This window comes from Onychostoma macrolepis, chromosome 01, assembly GCF_012432095.1.
Source record: "Onychostoma macrolepis isolate SWU-2019 chromosome 01, ASM1243209v1, whole genome shotgun sequence".
Classification (NCBI taxonomy): Eukaryota; Metazoa; Chordata; class Actinopteri; order Cypriniformes; family Cyprinidae; genus Onychostoma; species Onychostoma macrolepis.
In genome coordinates, this window is record NC_081155.1 from 35,001,637 (window position 1) to 35,023,048 (window position 21,412).

Consider the following 21,412-nt stretch of genomic DNA (forward strand, 5'->3'; position numbering starts at 1 on the left):
AGTGCATTGACATAAAAAAGGAAATTTACTTTTGGTACTTAAGTACTTTTAAAACCAAGTACTTCTGTAGCCTACTTTTACTTAAGTAAAAATTAGTCTTTACAACTTTTACTTGTAATGGAGTAATATTTGACCAGCAGTATCTACTTTCCCTCAAGTAATGGAGTTGTGTACTTTGACCGCCTCTGTGTAAAGTGCATATATGTAAACAACTCGGGGGCAACTCGAGCCACACTGTTTCACAAATGTTCACTGCGGTAATTTAGCGCCACCCTCTGGACAATTCTGGAAACAAGCAACAACTATATTTATCAACCTGGTTTTGGTAGATATTTATCGTAATCACGTAAACCAAGATGTTTCAATGAAAAGGATAATCATAAAATGAAAGAAGTATTGAATGTTAAAAGGGCCACTTTAAATTGTGAAACATTCGGCACTATTATATAACAAAATGTATAAATGCATCAGCAAAATACCGCTTGCCTGAAAATCACATGATAGAAGATAAAACTGTGTGACCAGCCATTGTAACCCTGTGATTGATTCTTTGAATCGTGTGACTGGAAATCAACTTTAAATGTTAATTAAACGATCACTGTAAATCATTGAAATAATGGAAACAGGCAATTATATTTAACAAATCAACCAATACAGATATGCAAATGCTATCTTTATTCAGAACCTTATTTAGAGTCTCTTTTCAAATACAACCGTTATCCATCACCTTGTCCTTTCAAGGGCGATAGTTTATATGTTTCAATACGGGGATACAGACGAGATGCTTGCGCGTGCGCTGTTGTGAAATAATCCAAGGTAATGCGAAATAAAAATCCTACTACGGCGAGGGATTGGGTCACACATATTAAAAAGTTCTTTGTGACGTTGCTGGTTACCTTCCTAAAGCGTCCAGTCACGTACCTTCATTAAAATGAATAAGCCAAACCTTCCTCAAAATGAGAATTGTTCATTCGCCCTCTGACTGCAGCACACCTATCATTGTCTGCCTTTCAACCAATCAGAAAGAACTATTGGACAAACGTCACACAATTTATTTAATATTCATGAGCCAGTCCTTCGCCATAGCAGGATTCGTAGCGTGCGTTCGCGCTCGGTGTTGTCCACTGTGTACCAGTCTGAGCGCACAGCGGATCTCCGCGCTTAGACCCGAGCCATGGCTTGAGTTACTGTCCCTGCGTGCCATCCCATTATCAAATGATGTTCTTTTAACCAACATGCGACGAATCGCTGTGTTCTTCTGACCTGAATAAAACCCGATTCCCCGGCCGGTCCGGATTAATTTTCTGCGCATCATTTGGACAGGCGTCTCTAGGATGGAGCACATCAGAACACCAAAGGTACTGCTGATGTCCTTTATGTCCGGGTCTTTAATAAACGCTCGCAATACAGCGTTCATCCTCCAGATCGCTGTCGTTTTGAATGACATGATTTTAAAACGTAATATTTGCTTCCCGAATGAATTTTCTGTGAAAATAAATGGTTTGACAGAATATGCCCAGTGATAGGCCACAATGCAGCCCCCATCTTCCTTCATCTGGTGCCTTGTAACAAGATCTGAATAATGGTTCAGCCTCAGCACTACTGATGCACCATGAGACTCAGCAGATCTTACCATTTCATTATAAAAACATACTCTGTGGTATGATATTTTATGATTTTAATGTATTCAAGGTTAGGACACGTACATAAGTGATCTGTCCTTGGCTATCTTGCATTTCATAATTACTGCATGAATGTTTTAGAATAATGTCAAGCCGGGGAAAAAGAGAAGCTTGGTGTTATGATTGCAAAATAATTGGCATCCTGTTGCAATTGATGACATCTAATGTGCATCACAAGGTTGGTTTTTAGAAAGAAAAAGAAAAAAAAGACTGTATGTTGCTTTCTTTCAGGTGGAAAATGTGCGTATGATTGACAGACTGATACCCAGGAAATCTACGCTGGGAACATTATACCTTTCCTCTACTCACACTATATTTGTAGAGAACTCGGAGGCCCGCAAAGAGACCTGGGTAGGAATTGAAACCCGTTCATGCAGACAATCAAACTTATTCCTCTGTTTTTTTTGGCTAAATCTAAATTAAACAGAAAATCGATTTATCTGTCTGTTTATCATTCACATTACTCACATTTTGTGATGATACTGCAACCAAGCAGTTGAATTTTTGTTAAATATATCCAATTGTAAAGAGCTGGGTAGTAATATACCAATTAACATGAGTATATTTTCTCAGCCACTAAAGATCTCTCTTGCTTCGCTAGGTTCTGCACAGTTTGGTATACAATGTGGAGAGACTTCCGACAAACTCATCAGGAAGTCCTCTCATTATCCGCTGTAAGAACTTCCATGTTTACCGACTGCTGATCCCACAGGAGAAGGACTGTTTAGATGTACTGGCCTCCCTCACTCGACTTTCACGGCCAGGTGAAGTAAAATGAGCAAAAATCACACAGTTGTGAATGCTAAACATGATGTTTTCAGAGTGTTTTTAAAAAGTCAAATGCGAAATACATGATTCCTCTTTCTATAATTTAGTATTAAAATGTGTAAAGTGTTTATAGATTTTTTTTTTTTCCATGATCAGAAAGAAAATATAGCCTTTTAAAAAACTATAATGATAATATAAGAATCTACTTGAAGTACCAAAATCAGATTTGTGACTTAATTAATCTGACTGTTAATTAAGTGGCTTCTCCAATACTCCTATAGAGATGTGCACAAGGTCCTAGACCAGGGATACTCAAGTCTGGCTCATGAGATCCACTTTCCTGCAGACTTTAGCTCTAACCCTAATCAAACACACCTGAGCATGCTAATCAGTGTCTTCAAGATTATTAGAAAATCACAGGTAGGTGAGTTTGATCAGGGTTGGAGCTAAACTCTGCAGGAAAGTGGATCTCGCGAGCCAGATTTGAGGATCACTGTCCTAGACGAAGGACCATCAGGGGTAACACATTACAGATTTACTCGCATATGATTTGGCGAAGCATGAATAATGATCCATATATTTGCATTTTCTTCTGTGAAAAGTGAACACTGTGCCTTTTTTGCTTAGACAATCCAAGGTCTCAGCTGTGGCATCACAGTTCATTATGAAAATACACCGTCTGTGAAATTCAAACAACGTCAGAGCACAATTCAATGCAGCTTTGTGAATTTCACCCATGAGAGCTACACACTCATTAATGTCTCTCTCTTACAAATGTTTTTTTTTTTTTTTGCAGAACGCTATGGAGAGCTGTTTAGTTTCTCTTTTAACCCCAACCTGGATAAAGAGTTAAGGGAAAAGGCATGGGGCTTCATTGACCTGAAGGCAGAATTCAGTCGAATGGGAATACCCAGCAACCTCTGGCATGTCACAGCAGCCAATTATGAGTACAGAGTAAGTATGTGATCAAATGCCGGTTCATGCTCAGGGTCAATAACCATGATTTCTTTTTCCACAAAATTTCAGATATCAGTGTTTGAGTTTATGCCTTAAATTACGCTGTGAAAAACAAAGGTAGAAGACTCTGCATTCAGTACTTTAAGAGGTACTTTTGAGCTCATGTAGTTCCCAAACTATACGACTTTCTTTCTTTTATAGACATAAATTGAGAAATCTCTCTTATGTTTTTACAGTAACAGAAAAGAAAAGTTGCTCAGAGGCACCGCAAATGATTATATTTTAATGACTTTTCGATGAATTTTGCGCACAAAGCATGTGTGAACATGTCCTGAATGAGTCCTAAGAATGTGCGTTACTAAATAAACAGGGCCACTGTTGACCATAAGAATGTAAAACAATAGTTCTAATCAAATATTTTGATTGGCAGTTGTGTGACACTTACCCGTCAGAGCTGTTTGTGCCAAAGTCAGCCTCCCCTGCTGTCATTGTGGGCAGTGCCAAGTTCCGGAGTCGAGGGCGTCTTCCTGTTCTCTCCTACTTCCACAGAGACACAGGCGTAAGTGCAAAAATAACAACACTCCTTTTGAACTCAGATCAACCCATTGCAGACTTTGAGTTCAAGCTTGATATGTTAAGCCAAATCTTTTCATTGTCTTCTCCCCACTTTTCTATTTTTAAATTCTTACACCATTGGTTTTCTAGGCATCAATCTGTCGGAGCAGTCAGCCTCTTTCTGGTTTCAGTGCACGCTCCTCAGATGATGAGCAGATGCTGCAGGCCATTATGAAGTCAAACCCTGTCAGTGAGTTCATGTATGTGGTGGACACAAGGCCAAAGGTGAGAGATCACAAAACAAATAAGTAGAAGGACAGGTTGGACAAGCTGTAGAGATTTAGACGGGGTCATTTGAAAGTTGTCCGATAGAAACCGTGAAACTTTTTTGATCAATATAAAGTTCAAAAGAAAAAAAAAAACTAAATAAATATATATATATTTATTTATTAATTATTATTATTTTTTAAATGAAAGGTAATGAAAAGCTTTTTTTTTTTTTGCATTACATGAAGCAACCCCCATCTCATAATGTCGTATTATAATGTTGATATTTTGAAAATAACGTTGTGACGTTGAAACACTAACTATTTCCAGCTAAATGCCATGGCTAATCGTGCTGCAGGGAAGGGTTATGAGAATGAAGACCATTACACTAACATAAAACTACAGTTCATTGGCATAGAAAACATCCATGTCATGAGGAACAGCCAACAGAAGCTTATAGATGGTAAACGGATTAATCCACATTACTTTTATACCAGCAGATACTTGTCTGGTGTTGACTTGCTGTCCATATGGAAAATGAGCCTTTTCTGTCTTGCAGTTGGTGAACTCGCAGCTCCCTCCATGAGTGATTTCCTGTGGGGTCTGGAGAACTCTGGATGGCTAAAACACATCAAAGCTGTACTTGATGCTGGAGTCTTCATTGCAAAGGCAAGACTTTTTAAAAGTTTTTACATATGGTTTTTGAAAGGCCATGCTGTGTTATCACAAGTGATTAGAAAAGGCAATGGAAATTACATGTCTAATAAAACATGGCATTATCTCATGTTGGAAACCCGTCCAAAAACATCTGCGGAAGAAACCCGTCCAAAAACATCTGCGGAAACAACCCAAGTGCAAATGCTTCTAGTGTCAAAATGAATTTTTTTTTTTTTTTAAATGAACATTTTTATCAGGCTCCTATGTGTAGGTTCAATAATTTCACTGTAAAGTGAAATAACTGAACATAAACATAGGAGCCTGAGAGAAAAAAAAATACTAATTTTAGAAGAAAATTTCAGATGGCACTTAGAGGCTTTTGCATCTGAACTCTTCAAATACAATATGATAAGTATGATATGATCACACATGTATTCTTCCATTCATATCTATGTTGTCAGGTAGTTGCGGAGGATGGAGTGAGTGTTTTGGTGCACTGTTCAGACGGGTGGGACAGAACTGCTCAGGCCTGTTCAGTGGCTAGTGTGCTACTGGATCCATATTACAGAACTATCAAAGGACTGATGGTAATAATAACTTAATTGATGACTGATCCATTTTGCTTTGATTTTTAAAACGGTGCTAGTCCAACATCATCTAAGACTAAATATGTAACATGGTTTTTCTATTTTGAACACAAGTCTTGTTTCTTGTAGATTCTGATTGAGAAGGACTGGGTATCATTTGGACACAAGTTTTCCCACAGGTTTGTGTTTTTCATTTCAATTTGCATGTTTCTGGCCTCACGTGTTGGACACCACGTACAACTTGCAGTTAATTTTAATTCGTTGAATTGCATAATTGAATTGAAGCTTTCTGTGGATCTCCTCTACTGTGTATGTTGTGCATGGATAACATGCGAACCAAGAAAAGTCTCATTCCTGAATCCATAGCAAATACTGTGACTAAACCATCAGTCATGCAGTATACAATGTTAGACTCTGCATCTCTAAGCTTTAGGTGAGTCTCTACGCTCCAATCATGAAATGTTACATAGTCAGTTTCCACAAATATGAACATTTTCTTACATGGAACAGAAAAGGAGAAATGTTCAAGAATGCTCAAGCTGCTTTTTCCTATAGAGCAAAAGCTTACAGTGACTAACTTATTCAAAGTCTTCTAAAGCCAAACAATAACTTTGTTATTCATTCATGAAAATTAATTAACACATTGGCACATCAGTGACCGCAAACACCACTGGTTCTTGCTTGTTTTGAAATGTGACACACCAAGTTGGAATATCCAAAAGTGCCAGTGAAATCTGAGAAAAGAAAGGTTGGATGGTGGACCATACCAGTACTATTTACAAATTCATTTATTATATAAAATCTTCTGCAGGTACGCTCACCTTGATGGTGACCCTAAGGAGGTTTCTCCAGTCATGGACCAGTTTCTGGAGTGTGTGTGGCAGTTGATGCAGCAGTTCCCCTGTGCATTTGAGTTCAATGAGCGATTCCTCGTACAGCTACACACGCATATCTACTCCTGCCAGTATGGGAACTTCATCGGCATTTGCCAGAAAGAGAGGAGAGACTTGAGGTAAACAAAAACATTTTGCTAATTGTATGAATAGAGATTGCAGCAAGAGAAGAGGGGGAACAGGATCAGCAAAATTTGCCAGGCGTCTACTCTCACCAGCTGCTTGTGCAACTCAATATGTCAGAGCATGTAGGAAAACTTGGTTCTGATTTTAACAGAAATCAACTACTTTTTGAACTGAGATGGTTTCAGATGTACTAGTATAGATGGACCACAGTCTGTATACTGGCATATTGTTCACAAAAAATATCCAGCCAGGAAACAAAACCATGTTTTGTGCTGATATTATGAGAGCTCCTAAAGCACCAAACCAACTGTGGTGTCACTTGTGTCTCGACCCAAAAGTTGCACTTGAACACACCGCAAATGCTACAGCCAACTAGTTTGTAGGTTCTGTTTCTGCATGAGAGGAAATAACTCTCCATACCAGCAGGTGGCAGTAGTCCGTATTTGTCAATCAGAAATGGAAGAGCTAAGACTGTGGATACACACGAAAATGCAAAGCTGTGTTAAAAATCTCATTTAGCCTAGTAGGTACTATACATACTTCACAACCGTTAAAGGGGACATCGGATATAAATGTGTCCAGTGTGTGGACACAACCACCCTACACAGATAAATTTTTATGCCCTAAAAACCTAAAAAGTCTCAACTATCAAGCCATTTGGATTTTCTGAGCAGTATGATGTCATTTCTCAGGCCCCGCCCACGACCGCTGACAGCATATTTCTGCCCTCAGCCAGTTGTACGCTGTCTGGCATTTTCTCCACGCCTGAGCAGCTGTAGCAACAACAGTGTCTCGTAAGCAATGCAGGTGTTTTTTTTTTTTTTGTTGTCATTGTTATGTGATCTACCGGTATCAGTCGCATGACTCACATCACTTCACTGCTGTTCACAACTCCACTCCTGTGGCCTCGTGGGTTAGTAAAGAGTTCAGAGGCACACTTCAGAATTTCACCAGAAGTAGGTCATCCAGGTTCTTTTCGCCTATTGTTTTACAAATACTATGAATTTGGACATACTGCTTGTCTCTCATACTGTTTCCCACCTACTATATAGTAGGGAGGGAAGTAGGAATATTCGGATGTAGGGAAAGTCTTGCTCCACTTTTTTTGGCTTGCTTTCATCACTTCCGTTTTCTACTCTGATTGGCTGTTCAGCTTAGAGAACCAATGTAAGAGTGATCTCTCACATTGGTGGGCTCTGCCGCCAATTCAACACGCTCAATTGGCCGAAAAGCCACCGATGAAAGTCTGGCTAGTGCCAGCAGTGTGAAAAAACAGGATGTTCAATGGCTTGGTGTGAAGAAAAACTAGTAGGCTATGTGTCTGAGAAATAGTATTACTAAAAACAAAGTAATTCCAAAAATATGGTTTGGTTCATCCCTTTAAATGTTTTAGATTTTAGTCTTTTCCTGTCAGGGTGGGCATTCTGACCAGACCAACCTGCAAAGTGAACCAGATAAACATGTCAATAGTATACCTACTTCAAAAAACTGTTCTTATCTCAATTTTATTTTTATTTTTTATAGATGTGGTATAGAATCTAGTTCAAACAAAAGGAAATGTAACTTCTTATGACTGTTGGACCATCTTGGTTTCATTACCTTTATGTGCTAGCTTACTCATTCAATCTCCCTCTTTGTGAACTGTGCAGGCTACAAGAGCGAACACACTCTTTGTGGCCGCACCTGTGGGAGAACAGGGCTGAATACACAAACCCTCTATACAGGATAGACCACAGCCAGACACAGGGTGTTCTGAAACCTCTCACCACTGCCTACTGCTTCAAGTAAGTCAACCGAACTGAATTGTCTCTATACGATCACTGAACTTTCACATTCCTGTTATATAATAGTCATGCTGCTTTCGGAATTGGCTCAGAGATGACAAAGCGCCATACTGTAAGAGTAAGAAAGTGAAGTGAAAGTATAATGGACACAAAATAGCTTGCAGTGACACCTTTGTGCATGTTTGTTTTAAGCCAATGTAGCAACATAAAGAGGTGTTGATTTTATTTAATTTAGAATTAAACAAGGAATAAACACACTTGTTAATTTCCACCAAGGCACCTTAGTGGACTTGTGAGAAAGATTGTTACCTTATAAGAGCGGTTGTTTGACTTGATCACTAGAGTGTTTTAGGCTAATCCAATCTCAAAGATGCCTGCATTCTTCAAAAAGTTCAACAAATAAGTGTTGATATGAAAAAGAAGCCTTTTGGGATACGTTTAGATGGGTGAACTTGACCTTCAGCCTCCATGTTTCTGATCAAAAAGCATCCTCAAGTGTGTTCCAGTGGAGTTTTAGGTGGAAAGTATTCTTGAAAATTAAAAGGTGGACCTTTTTGGGTATGTCGTCTGGAGGCTGTGTGACAATGGATCAGTGAATCAATGATTTTTACTTGTTAAAAACAGCACAGAAAAATGTTATTAAACCATTTTATTACACTTAACATTGGTGAAAAAGACTTACGACTAAACTTCTACATGGCAGATTTGAATACACTGTAAGAATTTTTTTAGTGTTTTTCTAGTATAAATATCTTAACATTTTTGAATCAACATGCATTTACTTGAGAAGCAAAATGACTTGAGATATTAACTTGTTTTCTGAAAAATGTATCAATGTCGTTTTTGCTAAGACAAAACTTCAAGACAAAATATCTACCATTTGGCAAGAAAAATAGACAAAACAAGATTATTTTACCTGCCCATGGCTCATAGTTTTACACTTAACATAATTAAAAAATAAAAGCTAATTTAAAATATTAATAAATAGTACCATAGAATTAGAATTGGTATTATTATTATTATTATTATTATTATTAATAGTAATAATACTAAAGTAAAATGCCAACACAGGGAGAACATGCAGTCTAGATCAAGAGAATAGAAAAAGCCTACCATAATATGATGACTGCAATTTTCTTTGTTCATTCATCCAAATCACATTGGCTGAAAAATCAATTATTATGCTTAAGAACGTCAATAAAACGAACAATAAATGCACCACGGCATAAACGTTTTCTATCGATGTAGTGACCAAGACAAAGCTCCCCCCGAAGACTTTTATTGCTGTCTTAAATGTATTGTTTTGCAAAGCGAATGAAATCAGTTTGTTGGGTAACTTTGTGCAACAGAAGACTAATCAACTGAAAATAATGTTATAGGTTTTGGAAGGGGATGTACGGCCGTGCAGAGAAAAGTGTGGCCTCACACCAATCTCCAGCCGATTGCCTGAACGCGGTGAGGGAGGAGTCACAACAATTGGAGGAGGAGCTTAGCGCCCACCAGGAGGTACCACGGGAGGCGGACGCTGGACAAGGCATACACATGCATGCATAAATATCACATATGCATCATCAAGCATTTTAAAACGCATCCGCAAGTAAAGGATGGGTGCACAATTCATTCCCACATTACAAGTTTACTATGTAGTATACTAGTGTTCCATTTTAATAGGGTCAGCTTTCTAAATTGCCTAAAAAGCAGATATTGTACATAATTGACCAATCAAGGCTTGAGAGAAGGATCTACAGAGAACAGTCAAAGCAAAATCGTGTATGAGGACTGTAGAAAGGCTGTCAATAGGAAAACAAAGCCAAAAACTGGACATTTTAGGCAATTTAGAAATGGAGGACGTATGGACTCCCTTATTTCAAACATTATCCCAATAGAATTGAATTTTTCCTTTTTGCTGCACCAATGTAAAACTCGCCAACCTTGTCCTCTTCAAATGTATTTCCACAGAGACTTGCCCAACTGAAGGAAAGGAAAACTTCAGGGGAGAGGAAGACCAGCAAGTTGTCTGAACGTGTCCGCCGTCCAATTCCAACCGAGAGCGAACTCAGCAGCCCTCTAGACTACTTCACCACCCCAAGAAGCGAGAAACGCACTCCTTCCTTCACACTGCCGCTACAGTTAGCAGCCCCACCCAAGAACGGTGACCCTGATGACCTTTCAACCTGCAGTGATTTCGAGTCCGGTGTGGCTGACCTCAGCAGCTACTCCTCTAGTGGTGGAGACGACGCTAAGGACCCCGATGCCGACGAGGTGGTCAAAGCAAACGCCTGAACTAAAACAGAACTGGTGACAATGAGGGATAAAAGCACAGAGACGGGTACCAAACAGGGAACTTCTGTGTTTTTTAATGTTATTTTAATTTTTTTAAAATCCGTGTGTGAATTTATATTTAATTATGTAAACAAGTACACATATCCAAGAAGGTCCAATAAGACCTTATTCCATTATAGTAAATTCTTATTTCTTGTATAGTATTTTAGGTTTTGGCTCGACTGTGCATTTCACTGTCTGATCCTTTATGCCCTCAGTCATTTTTTGTCTTGACATCTTTCATAGATCTGTTCGGAGCGGCATATTACCATACTACTCATACTAATACACAGAAGATATATCAGACACCCAGAATTATGGAAGCTTGTTTCAGCCATGGGATAAAAAAAAAAGTTAATTGCGACCCTTAATCTCACAATTCAGACTTTTTGTCTCACAATAGTTTATATCTCACAATTTTATCTTTCTTACTTAAAACTTAAAAGTTTACATCTCACGAATCATTTTTGTTTCCACCATGGTTTTTATCTAACAATTGTTTTTTTGTTTTTTTTTTGTCACAATTGCAAGTTCTCATCTCATAATTCTGACTTATATCTGACACAATTAAGAAAAAAGGCTGATACAAAGATACAAACTCAGAAAAAAGTCTGAATTATGAGAATTCTTTTTTTTTTTTTTTTTAAATCCCATAGTGGAAACAAGCTTCTGTACTAAATATACACACTGCTTAAAATGCTGTGTACCACAAAGCAATACATAAAACAGAAGAAATATTTTATCAGGCTTTTTTTTTTTTTATATTTGAGTTGGGGAATGAAATGCAATGCAACAGTTTTATTTGACCGTATAGCACTGCATACTGCGTTCTCATTTCACATTATTTGTAAAAACAGCGGGCAGCATTTGAATTTGATTCCGATCATAGCCTGTATCTTCATGGAAATTGGACTGTGCCTATTATGACCATCAGATTCCCACCTGTCTGTTTAGAAAATCTTAAATGGAAATAATGAAAATTTGCTGTACATGTGAAAACTAGAACCATAGGCTATGGAGCCAAGAGCTGTATGGCACTCACACTACATTTACTTACTTCCCATTTCTGTAACTGTAGGCATACTCTGACATATAGACAATCAATCCCTCACACATCCATGTGATTACCATTTCAGCTACAAAAGTAGATTTTAAACAATTTGTCTGAAACTTATGAATATCTTCATTTCTAAGGCAAATGCTCTCAATAAAGTGTTTGCCAAACAGCAAACAAAATTACAGCATATCTGGAGCCAGTTTTTACGATTTTTGATGAACAATTTTTAAATGTGAAGCTGTTTTAAATGTAACTGCAATATGATTTTTTTCCAAACAGGTTTCCTAAACACATCTACCTCTTCTTGCATTGTTGGACAAACAAGTCAAACTCTTTCCTGCAGTGCTTTTTGAAAGGAGCATTTATGAAGTGTTTGCACTCTCTGTGAAGACAACTTACAAATGGCTTGCATATAGTTTTCTTTGCACATTTCACTGTTTTAGCAGAAACCGAGCTCTTGTGGATGCACTCAAATTCTGTCTGATGCTGGTAAGCCAATAATTATTTTGATCTATGGCTGATAAATACCCAAATTTAAAATGGAATAATATTTTGTCAAAATATATTAAAAATAAAACACACTAAAATAATTCCTTTTAACCCTCATGTTGTGACCCTGTCATTTTGACACACAGAGGATTTTCCTTTTTTTGAAAATGTTAATGTTATTTAACCGAATTGGACTAAAACTTACTGACTTTGCTCACACAGGGCATAAAAGCCTCCCAGAAAAACTGATCATTTTTGCACTTTTTTTCTTTCTTTCCCCACACCTTGTTACACTTGTGGTGTTCCTGATCAGAAATGAGCAGCCTACAAAAAAATTGCTCTATAATGACCAAATATTGTATATAATCTCATCAACCAGTTTAGAATAACTTTTTTTTTTTTTTTTTTTTTTTACTTTTTGGACTTGACTGGTCATAGGCATCACTGTGTCAGCAGCATAACACATGCATTGTGGTACTCATGAACGTGCATCGATTTTTGAATAAAGTTATTTTAGTTTTCTTTCGGCACAAAAAGTATTCTCGTAGCTTCATAAAATTATGGCTGAACCACTCATGTCATGGACTGTTTTAACGATGTCCTTACTAACTCTCTGGGCCTTGAATATGGTAGTTGCGTTGCTTTCTATGGAGGATCAGAAAGCTAGGATTTCATCAAAAATATCTTAATTTGTGTTCCGAAGATGGACATTTAACAGTGTCTTACAGGTTTGGAACGACATGAGGGTGAGTAATGAATGACAGAATTTAAATTTTTGGGTCAACTATCCCGTTAAACTGAGCTTAAGCATCATTTGTGGAAAAGTGAAAAGATGGGGCGCATACTTCTCAGATCAGTGAGGCTTACAAAATCTGCGCTAACTGAAAGAAAACAAGTTGACAAAAAGATTGAATCCAAGCTTTGGTCATAATACAGCATTTACAAGCACTTTCTAATAGGCTGTCCATTTTTTCGAGAACACCAAATTGGGGTAAAGGATTTCAGCGCAGCACAAGGGTTAAATACTACAGATGAATAAAGTAGAGTATGAGAAATGGATATTTGTTTTCAGATTTGAATATTACTTTATATTACTATTACTTATATTAATATTACAACATTACTAAATTATAAGTGTTTATAAAGTTGCTTTGGCAGACATAATCTGAATTTAAAAGTAGGGAAAATGAGCACAATTAAATGTTCAGTACTGACCATCATCAAAAAAAAAAAAAAAGGTACCAATATATTGTGCATATACCTCTGGTGTCTAATGGTATTAATGTTATTGAAGACGCAAAACCACACTCAAACCATAGCAGGGATTATTCTAAATGTTTTATTAACCCATCAAATTAAATAAACATATAATACAGTGTCTAATTATAATAAAGGCTTTTATCAACATTATTACATACAGTATGTTTTTGTCGGCAGCATTAACATTTTTCCAAATTCATCTTCAAGTGCATACAAGGCCCAACCCCATTTGTCACATAAACTCAAACTGAACTAATAAGCTTAGAACTCAGCCTGTTTCTGAACACTATTAAGAACAGATTGCTTTCCTCTGATCACAGCCTTTGGGTCACAGCCAGACTGGGCACATCCAGACGTACTCGCATCTGGTCTTACTCAACCAGGGATAGCGTAACACTTTTGGAAATTCTGTGCAAAAATCACTTTGATTTCAGTAAAGATTGACGCCGAAAACTCATTTTCATATAATATCTAGTTTTGCCCAATCAAGGCTGTAGGCCACAAGATGTGCTGCTTGTCTCAAGCCCACCGATCTGCTGGTAGATTGATCCCAAACCTGTGATAGTAATATTATTTAATTGTTTTAATCAACATGAGCCTATCACCATTAGTGAATCAGTCTGACCAAAATAAAAATTACCTTTCTGGGACATTCAATCTAATGTGTGGTAGGAAACTGTCCATGTGTGGTCATGCATTGCTGGAGCTTTTCCTCTTTGGCTCTTCTGCAATGGCAAAGCTGAAAAAGTAGGTTAGATTATTATTATCATCATGTTAACGTTCAGGAAGTACACACCTATTTCATATCAGACCTTATGATAAGACCTGATGGAATGGCTTGACAAGTATAGCTGTGTTTCTGTGTTGACTTCTTGTAACAGGAAGTTATGGCAGAACATAAAAAGTCTCATGAACACTAGTCTTACGAAATGTACGAGTCTAAGGATTCTCAATAGAAAAATGTGTGTGTTACTTCAAGAGAGCAACCATACATCTGTGTTTAAACATTGGTTTCTTGTGTTATATGGAGTATTGCTTTAATACCGTTCTCTTTTCCATGAAGCTGGCTAAAAAGTCGTCAATCTCTGTCTTTCCTTCCAGGAAGTTCTCTGCTGTCTCCTCAGACTCCTCTTCGGCCTGATGGGCAGCTACCTTTAATCTGGCCTGCAATGCACTCAGACTGCAGCTCTGGCAGAGGGGGGAAAAAAAGCTTCAGTGTCCCATGATCCTTTAGAACTTATATTAATATGCTGAACATTTCTTACTATTAACCAACAGTTGTGCAGCTTTATAGTTTTGTGGAAATCGTGACAGACTAGCATTCAAAAGTTTGGGGTAAGTAAGATTAGAAAAAATAATAATAATAAAAAAATAGAGGAAGAAATTAATACATCTATTCAGTAAGGACACAATTTAATTGATCAAAGGGTACAGCAAAGGCATTTATAAAAACAATCTATAAATAAATAAGTAATAATTGATAATAATTAAGCACCAATAAAAACTAGATTAAAGGCTGCTGAAAATTTACCTTTGCAATTACAAGAATAAACTAAATCTTAAAATATATTAGAATAGAAAACGTAGTAATATTTAAACATTTTTTTACTGTATTTTTGATTAAATAAATGCAATCATATTTTGTCTAGTCCAGTTCATTCAACAATTAACCTGAGCCAAATGGAACTGGATAAAAAAAAAAAAAAGCAAAACATACAATATGGAAGCAGTAAAAACACAAGTATGCAAAATAGGTCTGAAATTCTGAATATCGGAGAAGATAAATACTAGAATACTATATTTTCCATTTCCTTGTCCAATGGACTTCTTGTCACAATCAGACGCAAATGATAAATTATTTTTGTGCGTGTTTTACCTCACTCAGCTCATGTTGCCTTTGCATTTTGGTTTCAAATGCAGACTTCATCTGGGTTAACTGTTCATACTACAGAAAATAAAACACCATATAATTGTTAACATTCTCAAAAGGAAAGATATTGACAAGATTGTAATGTACAGTGGGGTCCAAAAGTCTTTGAGACAACTTGTGAAAATGCTTCTATTATGCAACATAGGGAATAAGGCCAATTTAAAGTTGAAATCACAGACTCTTAGACCCAAGTACTTGTGTCAGTATTTGTGAAAGTGCATACTTTACACAACATCTCTTGTCTCTTGTTCTCCAGTTGAGGCTCAAGTTGTAGGTTCTTCTCTGCAAGTAAGACATATTACTTCTATTATTTGCATCTACACTGAATTGTGTGACAGGTGTGAGTTTATAGTTTTAAGAACTAAAACGTGATGATTCAAATAATCTGTGTATCTCAGAAAACTCACTGGCCATCTCCACAATGTTGTTGACCAGATCCTCTTTGTCAGAGGTTACTTGTTTGAGCTGAGGCAGACACATGAAGAACTCCAACAACATGTCATCTTGATCATTCATGTCCTTCAGTTGAGAATTACTAGGAGATTACAAACAGACAAACCCACCAGGAAGATGAGAGAATGTGACAAATATCAAATTCATACGTTCAAATAAAACATATTTTGTAAAGTATTAGTACTATACCTGAAACATACGAGAGAAAAATAAAAGAAATGCCATGAAGCATCATACCTCATCTCAGACAGTTCTGGAAATGTATCTGGGATTTCAGGCATCTTGTATATGTGTCCATTCAGACCTGACTGCATAAGAAGAACAGCATTTACGGGTTATTGTGGCTTGAATTGTGGGTGTTCCTGCTTCACATTACACAATGCTTTAGATTTACTAAAGAGAAAGCGTTTGTGTGCCTGTTACTGCATGCTCTGTGTGTATCAGACTGGATATATGGATCTATTAATGGGTGAGAAATGTGCTCCATTATTGAATGTTGCTTCATATATTGCAATAGACCATGTTGATTAATAAGATATAGTGCATTTTCAGTGCTAAATTCAGTGTGATATACGTTATACGTTATCACATAAGAAAATAATGCTTTGGTCAATCGTAATTATGGAATAAATTGTAAAAATTATAAAGTAAAAAGTTTGTTTATAACATATTAAGTCATAATTTTGAGATAAAAAGCTGAAATTATGAGACATAAAAAGTACATTTTTATATCATACATTTGACATAATAATAATAATAATGAGATGAGCCAAAATTGACAAATTTCTGAAAGTTGAAATAACAAAAAAAAGTCTTTTTGTCATAACTATGACTTTTTATCAAATAATTTCCACTTTCCATCTCATAACTACTTATAATTTTTTTTTTTCATTTTATCTCAATTTCAACTTTTTTGTCAGAAATAAGTCATTTCATAAGACATTAGAAGAACTTAGCATTGAAAATGCACTGTATCATATTAATCTACAACACAGTCTTTGACGAAATCCTACTACACAGCAATACACTGCCTTTACTAACAGTGTGAATACTGTAACCTCTTAGTCTAAATGCTTAATATTGTCATAATCAAATCAAAATATGAGATAGAAGTCATAAATATAAGTCAAAATTAGTACATACTACCTATAAATTTTAAAAGAAAACTCATACATGAGATAAAATGTAACAGTTGTTGTTTTTTTATCTCATAATTATGACTTAGTATCACATAATACTGACTTCTGTCATAATAATGACTTTTTATATCATGAAACAATTTTTTATAAAAGGTATGATTTTTTTCTTGTGATGGAAACGGGCTTCCATAATGAATGCCATAAATTGTATCAGATTCAGAAACACAGCTCTATGTTGCTTAAACAAACTGTGTGAATACAGTAGCCTCTTTATATGGGTGGGGTGCTTAATACTGTGTGTGGTGTCAAACAGACATTAGGATTGCTGTAAAACATATACTGTGGCCTTATGTAGCAGGTGGCGGCAATACAGCAGGAAATTTAAACTAAACACAAAGCCACATGCAAATGGGTTAGATTGCTATTGTTTACATCCCTCAAAATGGTCTATAGCTGTGTAAAAATACTGAAACTGTGATCTTAATAAACCAATTGGCTGATTTTGGACCGAATGCCTGTTAGGTACCTGTGAGTCAGCAGTTGGTACAGGAAGAGGAAGGTCTGTGATGAGTCCATAAGTTGGTGCTGCTGGTCGCGGAGGGGCTTGTTGAGGCTCCACCCCTGCATGTGACAGAGGGACAGGGCCGACAGGCCGCTGACCATCCTGTGGTGGGAAGGCAGGAACAAAATGGAAGCTCTGAGTTGGGTAAGGAGGCATCCCCGATGGTTTGTACATACTGAGCCACAAGATGGAGATAACAACAAAAACAAATTAGACATTTTCCTTATTAGACATTATATAACTACTGTTACAATGGTGAAAAATACTCACTAAGGAAAGGTGGGATCTGACATCAAGGCAGGAGGACTTTTCCAAAACTCATCTAGCAAACTTTGAATTACTTTTCCTAAATCTGAATGCATTCCAAACTGGAGTGGAAAGGAAAAAAAAGAAAGAAAAGTATAATGGTTGAGCTTATGGAACTTTTTTTTCTGTATTGTTCTGTAATACATGTTTGATAGCTATGCATTTTAACAGCATGTGACTTGATTGGATCATGAAAGTGGCTTTAAATTACTTGGCAAGGTGTAATGAAATTAAACATACAATTTGTTGAATTATTATTAATGTATTTATATTTTTATTTTTCATTTATTGAATGTAAAATAATAGCTGCATATTTTATATCGAATTACTTTATAAGAAATAAAAATTTCTGTCTTTTAAATTTGTAGGATATTCACAGTGTGAGAAGGTTCATGTCGTGCGTCATAAAAATGTGATCAGTTTTTGTGTGATCGGCAAGTTGAGACGCCACATATCAGATCAGAAATAATTATGATCATTTAGAGGATTAGAAACTATATACTGTATGAAAAAAAAAAAAAGGTGAACCATATTTGAACTCAAACCACAGATGTTTTAAGTTGACCCTACATAGGGAAACACTGGCTAAGGTGACATTGCAGAAAATGAAAAGTATTTTCAGAAGTAAAGCAAATTATTACACTTTGATCAAAGATTATGAAGACAAACATTTTTATTTTGTACAATGTGAATTGATGAATCGTGCACAATAAGACCAGGAACGTGTATGAAAGTGAGTAATAATAATTTTGATATCATGTTGGTGTTAGAAACTTTTAGATTTCACAAAAGTGATATAAAATTACAAAAAACTTACATTAGTTATGAGTGGGCTGGTAACCATGGTTCCATTGTTACTGTCTACTAAATGATGACCTACTGGTGGAAACACGCTGACCACTGGTTTCTCCTGAGGGAACTGTGGTGGGAGCAAGCTGTGAATGACAGCAAAAGTCAAATTATATATTTGGTTATTGAGATCACACTCAAAACCATCCAAATGTATTCATATAAATGCATAGATATAATACAGTTTTTTATACTTACATATTGACAGAAATAGTTGAATTGTTGACAGTAAAAGGAAGTCTGTACTCTACATCCTTCTGAATTTCTGCAAGGCTATGGAGACATCACGTGCAGAATTTAGTGAGACAAATAATTTTTTTAATACTGAAAAAAAAAATGTGCTAGTAAATCTCAGCCAATCACAATGGAGGACGGGGGAGTGCCTGGGGAAACATGTCAGGAAATTGTCATTATATTTTGGTATCTTGATCAACGATTGCCAGCTTCATATTAGAAATTGAAGTATAGGAGTTTCAGATTTTGATGAACTTATCATTGCGTAAATGGGTTAATAATCGTGTGCTCTGAATGACTAATAAACGTTACTGAGTCAGAATTAGGAAGTTAAACCCACTCAGGAACAAAATGGGAGTATCAGTCTATTAAAAATAAAATAAAAAATGATACCATGTGTAACATGCCACTAATTTAAGACCTGTCCTGTAGAGTAAGAAGGGATCTGGAGTAAACTATGAAGAGCTAATACTTTAATCTGAAACATGGACAGCACATCCAGAACACGCGCGCGCGCGCACAAACAACAACAACAACAAAACAGATCTGCTTTTCCAGATGATTCATTTCACTGATCAGACCACCGAGCACGTGTTCTCAATGCTGAAATCGTGATGTAGAGTTCATTTTGGCTGTCCTATATCCTAGCGTTCCCTCTGTTGCTCTCCCGAATACCTAAACGCTGTCTAGGTATTCGGCTCTCCAGGTTTGGGACACAGCCATTCAGTGAGACTTACTTGAGTGAGCAGCTTTGAGAGACTCGATCTGTCTCTGTCTTTGTTTCTGTAAACTGTTCAGAGGAGGGATCGATCCAGAGCCCTTGGACAGGGGGAAAATCCAGTTCATTCTCGACTGCCAAAACGACAACTAACGCTGGAATCTCTCGGCGGCGTCAGTTTGAAGAGGCCTGATGAAATGAAACAGAAATTCGAGAAATACCCAACGCCACCATTAGCATTAGCAACGACCCTATTTAGTGTTGTAGCGACCTAACAACCGTTTAAATGAGTGAACGGTAAACCTTAATGAAACGCTTATGTCTGCTAAAAAAAGATATGTTGAGTTTTAATAACACTATGAGAGATTAAGCTGTTGTCTGAAGTACACAGGCTCGCAACAAGAAAACAACCCGTGTGAGCGTGACGTCAGCTGTCCAGCGCTCCTCGCGTCATCGCTCGCAGCAGGGAGGAGTTTAAAGGGACACGAGCCCAAAAACAGGTACGGCCGGTTGATGAGAATTAATTTGTTACACAATAAAAAAAAAAATCAGAATACTTTACATTTCTGTTGATTCTACGTAGTACAGGAGAACGGCAGCAGAACGACCTGCTCCAAACAGTCTGAAAACCTTGCTTCCAAGTTGCCATGCTACATCTAACGCTTTCGAGAAATAACTAATTAGATTAGAGAAATTGTTTCCACACGTGACATTAGTCAATAAGCTTATTAGTTGCCGTTGAAGCATTAGAGATGATCCGAATGCCATTGTTTCAGATGTCACTCCTTCTCATCGCTTGAGACCTGTTACCGTCTATGAGACACCTAGTGTCAGAATCGACCCGAGCTGGTTTTAGTCAGTGAAGGTTAAGACTATACTTTCAGGGATCATTTCTATAGTGTTTAAAGAGGAAATGTGTTTCGAAAGTGTTATGTCTCCCTAACCACGATGATGAGTTTTGATACTCTTTTCTGAGCGTGAATCGGGTGTAGAGTAATGATTCATTTCATACGCTTTACATCATTGATGAACGTTCTTTGCTGTTTTATTACAGCATGGAGGAAAAGAGTATGAACAGAGCGGTTCCCATAATGTTTAAAGTCAGATTATGTGTTTCAAGAGCGTGGTACGAGTTACTTAAGTATCACTTGCTCTTTATTTTTTGTGCTATTTGACTGATTACGTGTTTTAATTAGAAAAAGGTCGTTTAGAATAAATTTACGAACTTCAGATCATGGGTTATGTTTTTTTATGTTAATTTTAGGCAAACATTAGAGAAACTTCATATTCAGAAATATGTGACAACGGGTATTTTTTTATTTTTGACCTCATGTATTTACATTACAGGCAGTGTTGTCAATTTTGTAGCTAGATTTAGCGACTTCTCACCCCTTTTTTTCAAAAGTTTAGGGACAAATATAGCAACTTCTTGGACAAACCTTATCTAAGTTCTCATTTTGCCTACTGATCTATATTCATCTTTATAGATCAGTGAATTTGCCATTGTAATGTCATCTAGTGACAATTGAAAGCAGTTAGCAACACTGATTACAGGCTATTAGTATTTTATCTTTCTTTTTGGCCATATAAATAACATTTCGACCAAATTGCTCACTTTGGGCCTCTGAATAATGTTCAGAGAAAAAATAAAATAAATCAAGACTATTTCAGGCTTTAAGATATTTCATCAACAGTACTGGTTAAACAAAACAGTTCAATTAATTTTAATTGTAGTTCATTTTATTTTGTCACTGTACAAAGCAAACTCTGTAACTCTCAAATATTGTGTCACAGATTTCTAAATATTCCATGTAAGC

General features: G+C 36.7%; 2 protein-coding genes and 1 non-coding gene across 6 annotated transcripts; 2 read left to right on the plus strand and 1 right to left on the minus strand.

Annotated features, from left to right (window-relative positions):
• Positions 1–1,073: 1,073 nt before the first annotated feature.
• mtmr7b (myotubularin related protein 7b) lies at positions 1,074–11,842 on the plus strand. 2 transcript variants are annotated; one of them, XM_058777080.1, is made up of 14 exons: positions 1,074–1,358; positions 1,914–2,033; positions 2,284–2,446; positions 3,247–3,404; positions 3,838–3,966; positions 4,113–4,247; positions 4,560–4,692; positions 4,789–4,898; positions 5,348–5,473; positions 5,603–5,652; positions 6,285–6,485; positions 8,142–8,276; positions 9,656–9,782; positions 10,236–11,842. In XM_058777080.1, exons 1-14 carry the CDS (start codon positions 1,335–1,337, stop codon positions 10,557–10,559), a joined length of 1,935 nt encoding a protein of 644 aa, XP_058633063.1. In that variant the 5' UTR covers positions 1,074–1,334; the 3' UTR covers positions 10,560–11,842. The 2 variants fall into 2 exon arrangements, with proteins under 2 accessions (XP_058633063.1, XP_058633071.1); XM_058777088.1 differs by having other exon boundaries at positions 9,656–9,810; positions 10,236–10,449.
• A 1,621-nt stretch (positions 11,843–13,463) lies between these two features.
• On the minus strand, positions 13,464–20,378 carry vps37a (VPS37A subunit of ESCRT-I). 3 transcript variants are annotated; one of them, XM_058777102.1, is made up of 12 exons: positions 20,158–20,378; positions 18,842–18,916; positions 18,612–18,729; positions 17,759–17,856; positions 17,453–17,663; positions 16,025–16,095; positions 15,742–15,869; positions 15,558–15,616; positions 15,281–15,349; positions 14,449–14,592; positions 14,045–14,143; positions 13,464–13,960 (listed from the first exon to the last, which is right to left on the minus strand). In XM_058777102.1, the coding sequence occupies exons 1-11, from the start codon at positions 20,361–20,363 to the stop codon at positions 14,063–14,065; spliced, it is 1,260 nt and encodes a 419-aa protein (XP_058633085.1). In that variant the 5' UTR covers positions 20,364–20,378; the 3' UTR covers positions 13,464–13,960; positions 14,045–14,062. The 3 variants fall into 3 exon arrangements, with proteins under 3 accessions (XP_058633085.1, XP_058633091.1, XP_058633095.1); XM_058777108.1 differs by having other exon boundaries at positions 18,842–19,784; positions 20,158–20,286; XM_058777112.1 differs by lacking the exon at positions 20,158–20,378 and adding an exon at positions 19,611–20,056.
• Positions 20,379–20,463: 85 nt separating this feature from the next.
• On the plus strand, positions 20,464–20,679 carry LOC131550627 (small nucleolar RNA U3). The gene has a single exon (XR_009273603.1). It is a non-coding gene; the product is annotated as a small nucleolar RNA U3 (small nucleolar RNA).
• The last annotated feature ends 733 nt before the right edge of the window (positions 20,680–21,412 follow it).

Excerpts from the sequence above, each read along its gene's own strand:
- mtmr7b (XM_058777080.1), top strand. The coding sequence starts at position 1,335 with ATGGAGCACATCAGAACACCAAAG. Across the intron at positions 1,359-1,913 it reads AGCACATCAGAACACCAAAG|GTGGAAAATGTGCGTATGAT; the intron begins GTACTGCTGATG and ends GCTTTCTTTCAG. Across the intron at positions 6,486-8,141 it reads AAAGAGAGGAGAGACTTGAG|GCTACAAGAGCGAACACACT; the intron begins GTAAACAAAAAC and ends TGAACTGTGCAG.
- vps37a (XM_058777102.1), bottom strand. The coding sequence starts at position 20,363 with ATGGCATTCGGATCATCTCTAATGCTTCAACGGCAACTAATAAGCTTA. Across the intron at positions 18,730-18,841 it reads TCAACTATTTCTGTCAATAT|CTTGCTCCCACCACAGTTCC; the intron begins GTAAGTATAAAA and ends TGTCATTCACAG. Across the intron at positions 14,593-15,280 it reads GGCAACATGAGCTGAGTGAG|AGCTGCAGTCTGAGTGCATT; the intron begins GTAAAACACGCA and ends CCCCTCTGCCAG.